Below are 8,902 nucleotides of genomic sequence, written 5' to 3'. Positions count from 1 at the left end.
GCTGAACCTCCTGGCTCTACTTTGATTTGAGGAATTAAGTTGCTGTAAAAATATATAAGGGCAATTACATGAGCATCTCTACTGCTAGTGCAGCTTCTAAAGCAAGTTTTGATGGACTATATCTCTTGGTATGGATCTGAAAATTGAGTTGGCTTAATTCTGTCAGGGAATGGGAATCTCAACCTTATTATCCTGTGTCTGCTTTTGTTCTGGAGGGCAGGGAGATGGAAGGAACTAGAAACCCAAGATAAAGCATAGCCTAGGGATGACTGCTTTGAGGGATCAACAGTGTTCTGACTCATATCAAATGTCCATATACCTACTTTTTGCCTGTTAGAATAATGATTATTTTTTTGTTTCTTAAAGTTCTTTGTAAAACAAGACACTTTACCAATACCTGGGCTATTATAAGATACCACTGAGACAGACTACTTTAAAGTTCATCTAGGGGAATAATCATTTTTAGTTTTTTAAATGTTAGTTGCTCAGCGTTTTTTTTTTGTAGGGAGCCTTGGAGTGGTTGAATTCAAGGTATGTTTGTAATTTTTATAGGCTAAGTAAGGTTCTCAAGCAGGTGTAAATTGGTGTGACTTAAAGGAAGTCAACAAAGTACAGTAAGTAAAAGTTAATTTGGTCCTGATTCCAGTATACTAACTATAGTTACCTCCATGCACGTGCAGAATTGCTGAGGAAAACACCGATGACTGTTTTCTTTCTTTTCTAGTTTGTCTTGTAATGAATGAAAGCTCAATATCTAAAATGATTTTGAGAATGCCAAGAACTATGAAATACAAGTGGTGGTTGCTTAACAGTACAATGATGCTGCTTTTTGCAGCAGTGTCTTGCTGAGAGCTAGACTGCAACTTGGATGACAGCACATATGACAGGCGCCAGAGAGTGTCTGGGTGCTATTGTAGCATATACAACTGTAGTTCAGTCAGGGTACCACTGAAGCTAATTCTTCGATGATGTATTTATTGTTGTGTTAGTAATAGAAACTATTAAAGCACGTATCTTATAGTCACAGTCACCTTGTCAAATCTGTGCTGGGCCTGTGTTCTGGCAGAAGTGAAGCAGACTTGCAGTGTGGCCATATGCTGTGGTAATGCTGGTGTACAGTAGTTGCGTGAGCCTTGCATGTAACCATATGGGGAAGTTTTCCTGTATTTGAACTATTATGTAGCACTCCTTGGCAAATACATTTAAATTTGCAGGGGGCTAGTAGGTACCTATCATGCTTGGATTTCATAGGAACAGTGCAGGGAGTCAAACCCATAGCTTTCTAGATAAAGCTACGCAGGTCCACACTGGAAAGATGAGAGAAGGTAGGTTGAAGGCAGAGGGAACTGGATAGACGATACGGGGTGAAAAGCCCTCTATTACCTCCAGTATGCAATAAATATTTTGGTCAGTCTGGGAATTAAAAGTAAAAGAAAAATCTTGAACCGTTGGGGCAAGTAAAGGGTTTAATTTGTGAGACCAGCAGGCAAGATAGTGTACTGGCTTTATGGAAAAATCTGGAGCACAAACATCTATATGTAAAGAATGGTCCTCAGAGAAGACCATCCCCTGCATAGATAAATATCAAAGTATTTTTTATTATTTAGGGTTTTTTTCTGACACACTTTTTAAACAAGTCCTTTGCTTTATAGATGCTGTTATTACTTTGGAAGAAGATAAAGCCGTTCAGTATTTGAGCCCAAGGCAGTTCTGCAAAATTGATTAGGATATGCATGAGGCTCTGCTACTCTTACGGTTGCAGAGCAGTTCTGACAAAGGTGTATCACCTTGAAGTCAAAAGTATAAGGGGAAACCCAGAGTTTGGGATGTATTCAGCCTGGTGTCTGGACTGTTTTAATTGCATATCTAACTGGAGACTGAGTTGCATTTGTGCTTAGGTCTCATAAAAAAAAAATTGTGTTACAGGTTACAATGCCTTACAAAATAATGCCTTACAGGTACGGAAAATAGGATTCTCTCAAGTTGATACTTACGATTATCATAACAGATACGGCCAATAGCCCTCCCAGCATGAAGCAACGTTTCTTGGTCTGTGCTGTCCAGCAAAGGTATCAAAGTTAGAACCAAATCTGCTTCAATACATGGCTTCTTCATTTCCTCTGTGTAGGTAAGGGAGAGGGACTTGTGGGTTTTTGCCATGTTGAAATAAAATAATTGTAACTGCAAGACTAATAGCTGGTAGCCATGAAACAAAGCTCGAGAGTGGAAACATACAGCTAATGTGCTGTAATATGCCTCGTAGTAACACTTTAGTACAACATACCATTCTTGACTATCTCTGAAAGCACCTGGGCTGCTTTTACTGCACACCGTGGATTGCCCTTCAGGATTTTTGCCAAAGTTATGAAGATCCCACTCTCTCCGAGTAGGCTGTAGGATCTCTGCTCTGTAATGATAAGAATGTTAGCAGTGCCTGCAGTAGGTTTGCAACTTTTATTTACATGCTGCTTTGTTTCCTAGAGTTCTGAGTGGATATCTTTGGGATGCAAGGTTCTGATTTAACAAGGTACTTAAAGGTCTCTGTCTAAAAAGGCTCAGTCTAAATATATGGGAATAGTCATCTACTTGAATTGCAGCAAGTGTAGTTCCAGCTGATTATTCTGCTTCATGCTGAATTGAAGCACAGCTGGCAAAGCAAAGAGGAAAGCAGTTTCATCTTCTCTGGCTGTAAAAGGATGTTTGCATAAGGCATGGGAAATCAGGGATTAAGATTCTATTCCTGAGGTATGGCCTAGCAATTAATTTTGTAGGTAGGCACAGCATCTTTTATTAGACTAGCAATTAGAACAGTCAATTCCCTTAGCCTTTTTTCATCAAAAATATGTATAATTTTCCTTAAGGTAGTCAAATCGCCATCTGCTAGGGATTTAAATAAATGCAGGTTTATGTCATTTCAGGAGAATGTGCAGAGACCTTAAAGACTTTCTTATAAGGAGGCTAGGAACTACTTTTTAAAATCTTGACCTGAGAGGGTCACCTCAATTTAATCCTAGGAGTTTGTAATAAGTAAAATATTAAATTTGGAATTTGTCTGCAGCTGCAGGTGTTTTAGTGGCCAGTAGCTTTATCTGGTCACAGGTACATTTGCAAGTGTACAATGAGGAAGGAAAACAACAAAACAGGCTGAGGACAGCTGTAGTTCCAGCAGCAATTGCTTTGTGTAATACAGGTTATCACAGGAGACTAAAACCTGCAGTGAATGCCTTTGGATTGTGCAAATGGTTAAAGAGTGATTTGGAGTGATACTTAGCTATCTTCAGTAAGAGCCAGGAGAATCCCATTCAGACTTTCAAGGATCTGATCTTCAGCTTCTGTGTCATCTCCACAGAGCCCAAGGTACTCCAGGTGCTGACTCAGGGTTTCTAAACAGAATGGGATGGAAAACTGTGGTAAGCCGGTATGGAAAATATTTTGAGTTCTTTCTGGTATTTCTTTTCAGTGGCAATGGCTGACCATAAGATCATCTCCTGAAGGGTCCAGATCTAAATATGCTCATATTAACTCATTTAATCCAAGAGCATGAGGGTAAAGGTTTGGCCTATTTCTCAGACAGCACGTAGCTCTTGTGCAGGTATAAATATGCAGAGATGAATCCTATCTGGAAAAAGAAATTAACATATAATAACTGTGGCAGAGTTTGAGGTAGGGAGAAGAATAATCAGAGAATCCAAATCAAGCCTGTCATTTCTAAATACCTCTTTATGATAAAGATGTTACTTGCAGTTCAACTAGCTGTATATCTACTCTGATAGTTGCCAGTAGCAGGCACTGAAAGAATACAAGAATGAAACAGGTATGGTAATACACTTCTCTTACTTTCTGGTAACCTTGGCCTTTACAAACATACCTTGTATTTACATCAATGTATTTAATACATTTTTTGATGGACTTTTATTCCATGAATTTGTTTAGTTACCTATTTAAGATAATTCATACTTTTTATCTCCACACCACATTGTGACATTAAATTCCACAGTTTCACTGTTGTAAGAGGAAGATACTTCCCTTTGTTTTAAAATATCTATCGAAAAGCTCAAAGCTAATGGCCTTTGGGTTTCTGTAGTAAGAGAAAGGCATGACCCTTTGCTATTTGCTTTTCCCATGCTTGTCATGACTAGGTGGATTTTTATTATATGCCTGCTTTAATTCTTCTGCCAGTTCATTTAATATTTCCTCTATGGAAGCTTTGATAACTTACCTCAATCTTTTTGCAGCTTACTTTTTCTTTCTTCTTAGGTGAGGAGCTAGACTTCAAAAGTGTTTTCAAGATACAGCTAGACTGGGGTTAAGACAAAGATTGTAATGCTTTGTTTTCTTTCTAGTGTTTTAATCCTTTGTCTATTGGAGAATGTGTCTTGTGCAGGTATTCAAAAGGACTTGATCTTTTCAGGGCAGAGGGTGTTGATTTATACTCCACCATTATTCATAATTAGGCCATCTTTTCCCCATATATGTTGTTCTGCATTTATGGACACTGAACTTGATGTGCCTCTTTATCCCAAGTCATACAGGATAGCAGGACTTTTCTGCAACTCTCTACAATCGGTTTTAATTTTGAGTACTCCAAATAATCCAAAACCTCTTTACTATTCCACTGTTTCTAGATAATTTATGAATATATCGAATAATATGGGTTCCAGCAAAGGTAACCTGTAATAATTATGGCTCTCTTCTGAAAGCAGTCTTATTCTGCCCTTCAGTCTTCATCAGATAACCTTCTCTCATATCCCAAGATAGCTTAGGTGATAAACCTTATTGAAAGACTTGTAGAAATCGAAATGCATTGTTAACAGTATCTCTTTTATTCATCTTCTGCCAACTCCTTAAAAATATGTTTAAAGAGAGGGAGGTTGAGCATTACTTGCCTCCACAGAAGTCATATAGACTCCTTCCTCTTTTATTGTATCTTTAAATAATTCTGTGCTTTACTGCAATCCTACAATTTACCTGTACAGAGATCAGATTTCTGTACTTTAATACCCTTCATTCCTTGCAACTGATTTTTGTAAACTCATGCCACTCTTCCTGCTTCCCACCCTATTAATCCTGTAGTTGTTTTCAATGGCATTCTGCATGTCACAGTTAATGATTTGATGATTCATTTTTTTAATTCCTTATAAACTCTGGGGAATAATATTGAGTCCTGACAATTGGTTACCATTTATTTCATTGATTTGTTCTAAATCAATCTTCCACCCTTTCAATCTGAAGGGTCTTCCATCTACTTTCTGCAAGCAAAAAGACCTAAAGCAGTTGAAATTAATGTAAGAAATAATGCTGGAAAACTGATGGCTGTAGTAGTTAACTTACAGTAGAATATAATGTAAGGTGTTACCAAAACTGTAGTAAAATAACATTTTTACTTCACAAGCTGTTTCGTTGAAAAAGATGAGTCATGAGTCTTGGCCTAGAAATTCTTCAGCTGAGGGTTAATAATTCATCATTTATTTTTGTTGTTTGATGGGTTCACTAGTTTCTCTTTTCTTAATGTGTCCATTAGTTGATGTGAGATTATTATTTTTTTAAAATTAGAATGCATGAATTTAGTGCATACAGGAATTTACTTCAGAGGAACCAGAAGTGTCTTGAGCTGTTTTGAAGAGAGGATGAACTAAAGGATGGGAGGCAGGACATAAAGGCTATTATTGTCCTTTGAGCAGAAAAATTCTTTGGCTTAAAAAATTAAAAGCAGTTATTTAGGAACAATGACAATTCTTTTTTGTGCTTTAAACAGGATGCCATCTTTAGAAAAATGGCTGGATTCATCAGGTTAAAAATCTATTTGGGGAAACGTCAATATTTTTCATTCTGACTGAGAAACTGAGGTTGTATGTATTGATGTCCCTTGGAAAGGCTTTGTAGTTGAAAGTAACTGTGTTTGTCTTTGTGGCCTCTTCAGAAACATGTGCTAAGGGCAGCACAGGCATAAAATTGATAAGAGATCAATGTTTCTAAGAAAAACAGATGACTTTGGATTTGTTGCCTTTTTTATTAATGAAAACAGGCTGAAACCTCATGGAACAGATAGATGTACAACAAGGATGATTTCCTTTGATTGGTTTAAAAAAAATTAATAATCACTTGTTTCCATTTCTGTCCAGTTCTCCTGCCACAGCCTGCTGAATAAATGATTCTGTCTGCATGAAGTACAGGTAGAATGCAATTTTCTTACAAAACAAAACAATCACCTGAGCGACCTGACAGTTAAAGCAGCTTTGATCTTATACTAGAGCTAGTGGGAGTCGGCAGAAGTCTACAACTGCTGCTAGGGCAACATGAAATAAATTAGGAGCTGGTGGGAATGAATTATCTACTGAACTCTGACTTCATCCTTATCAAGACCCAAAATATGTTGGCATGAGGTAATGCATTTATCTTCTAGTGCCCTATCCCCTAATTAGAGCAACTGTGGTATTTGCAACTGCATTTCTAATACAGTTAAGATATATAGAAAGATGAAAAGGCAACCGGATCTCTTAAGTGGGAGGAGGTTATTTTACAAATAGCAGGGAACAGTCTGCATTGCTGGTCACTCATGAGGTTGGTATAGTGGTAATTAGGGTTGGTATAGTGGTAATTAGAAATCCAGGTGCTTTGTTAGTTCTCCAGGGAATAGATCGGTAGAATAACACCATATGCATGATGACAAAGTCCTTGTAAAATATCCCTCTGGTTACAGTCTGTAGTGTTGTGAAGTTAGTACTATAAGCAGCAGCATTGACCAAGTAAGCTGACTAAAGAGCTATTTTTATAAAAGTCTTGCAGAAGGCAGTATTTAACTGTAGCAGTTTTAAAATACTGAACCCTGTTCTCAGGTATTAAGAATTTTATCATGTTTTATGTTATTTATAAAAACTTGATTAATTTGACCGACATGGGACCTATTCTTCAGTACTCATTGCCGTTAAGTCCATGCTTCTGAAGTGGAATTGAAGCAGGCACTGTAAGACAGTTATTTTTGTGGAGAGGCAATAACAACAGCACACATATGGATTGTGACTAGAATTGGCCAGAAGAGGGTATTTCTGTTTTGTGGGAAATTCTGCGTTGTTGACATTTTGTTTCATCCCATGCCGGAACAGAACGTTGATGTGGTGGAACTTCAGGCAAAACAAAACAATTTTGTTTCAGGTTTTTTTTTGCAAATGTGCTTCTTCCCCAGCCAGGGGCTGCCTGGCACGCTGGCCTGCTGCCTGGCCGGCTGGCAGGCAGGCTGGAAAGAAGCCAGCCAGGCTAGCCAGCTGGTCGGGCAGCGGGGAGTGCCTCCCTGCCTGGCTTCTGAGGAGGGGTTTAGCAGAATAAATGTGTTCTCAAGGAATATTTTTTTTTTGTCCTCTTGCATCAGCATTTTTGTATCAGAATCTTGCTGGTCAGCTTTAGTAATTCACTGTAGAAGAGGGGGAAATGGACTCAGGCTCTGGTCTGGAAAGCTCTAATTTTACTTTCGCAGTGATTACTTGCAGGGTCTGAATTTAGAAATCTCTGGAGGTTGGATTACAAAAAGCTTTTTTCCTGAGCTGAAGGGCTAGATTATTAATTCACACATAAATCTGTGCATAAGCTACTGAGTAGAGGCATAAGAACCAGACATTTGCTGTGGGAGCTTGTTTTTGATCATCCTAATGAAAGCAGAAACAATAATGCAGAAAACACGCCGTACCACAGAGGTTTCATCTGGCCTTTGCGGTGGGGAAAGATTCATGAGGTGTGAGCTGTTTGGATCCCTTGGACCATTGCTGTATCAATTCCCAGCGCAAGTTTTGACCTATAAAGTCCTTGGGGAGTGAGAAAGAAGGAATCCCACACATCTCTATTTTTCAGTGACTGATTATGCCCCCCTGAAAAAGGCAATGCCTTATCTGATTTTTTTCCCCCCCCCTCATTTTATAGCCTTTCACATGTGTGGGAGCTGTTCTCTATTTTTTTTTTTCTAGAGGAAATATAGACAGTATTTTGCAATATTAAATGTTATATTTGGTATCATTTATTACTGTTTGGCTCCTAAGCAGTGTGAAGTCGGTATGATCCAATTTGAGGGCGTAAAACAACTTACTCCGGTTGAATGCCTTGCCTTGTGTGTCTCCTTTACTGCTGCCTCTTCCTTTGGTAATTTCACATACTAAACTTACTCTTCTGCCACTTACCTTTAGTATACTTCAGAAGATTCTTCCATGGAGGAGGAGGATGATGATTATTATTAAAAGCTGGAAGACAAGTTAATGTGTTTTTCCAGAACATAAATATGTGGTAACTTCTTACAATAGAGGTCCGTTTTTAGCCCAGTGTAATGTCTCTGGTAATAGATGATCAAAGAACAGTAAAAGACAGTACGTATCCTTTCCCTGGTATATTTTCTCAACTGTTAGTAATCAACTCCTTAAGGATTTTCTTTGCTGGAAGTTTTGTTTAATAGCACTTAAATTCATAAAAGTATTTATTTTGAACTTGTTTGTAACTTAGCTTCCAGAACGTAGACTGGTGATGAGTTCCACAATGTAATTTTGGATTCAGAGAGAGAATAACTCATTCTTGTTTTCTCTTGTTGAAATGATCATCTGGTCTCCTTTTGGCTCTGATTTTCTGAAAAATCTACTGTATCACCAGGGCAGGGAACACAAGTCTCTATTATAAACATACCCTGTGTAACAGTTGAGGGATAAGAGTCCATGTTGATAAACTGCTAGAGTTCTGCAGTTCAAGGTTAGCTGGAAGGTGTAAGAAGCGGTCTGAAGAAACTAAAATTTCAAGTCATAATACTGGGAAATAGCTGCTGGGTCTGTCTAGCAATTTATTAATTAAAAAAATGGGAAGTTGACCTGCATTCTTACTTGTGTGGCTGCCTGCAAAATCATGTAGCTGTAAGCCTCCTTTTTTGTCACAG

The 8,902-nt window shown here is 38.1% G+C and overlaps 1 protein-coding gene across 1 annotated transcript in view; it reads right to left on the bottom strand.

Annotated features, from left to right (window-relative positions):
• Positions 1–8,689, bottom strand: part of LOC104619842 (rap1 GTPase-GDP dissociation stimulator 1-like) — a gene marked incomplete at its 3' end in the record, with an annotated part of 25,896 nt that extends 17,207 nt beyond the window's left edge. The window contains exons 1-5 of the mRNA XM_010285869.1: positions 8,659–8,689; positions 8,166–8,225; positions 3,273–3,383; positions 2,285–2,407; positions 1,995–2,120 (exon numbers count right to left, since the gene is read on the bottom strand). Coding sequence (XP_010284171.1) covers positions 1,995–2,120; positions 2,285–2,407; positions 3,273–3,383; positions 8,166–8,225; positions 8,659–8,689 — 451 coding nt within the window. The remainder of the gene's footprint in view (positions 1–1,994; positions 2,121–2,284; positions 2,408–3,272; positions 3,384–8,165; positions 8,226–8,658) is intronic.
• Between the last annotated feature and the right edge of the window lie 213 nt (positions 8,690–8,902).

The sequence above is a fragment of the Phaethon lepturus genome, unplaced genomic scaffold, assembly GCF_000687285.1.
Source record: "Phaethon lepturus isolate BGI_N335 unplaced genomic scaffold, ASM68728v1 scaffold10294, whole genome shotgun sequence".
Taxonomy (NCBI): domain Eukaryota; kingdom Metazoa; phylum Chordata; class Aves; order Phaethontiformes; family Phaethontidae; genus Phaethon; species Phaethon lepturus.
This window is presented reverse-complemented; position numbering and strand designations above follow the sequence as displayed.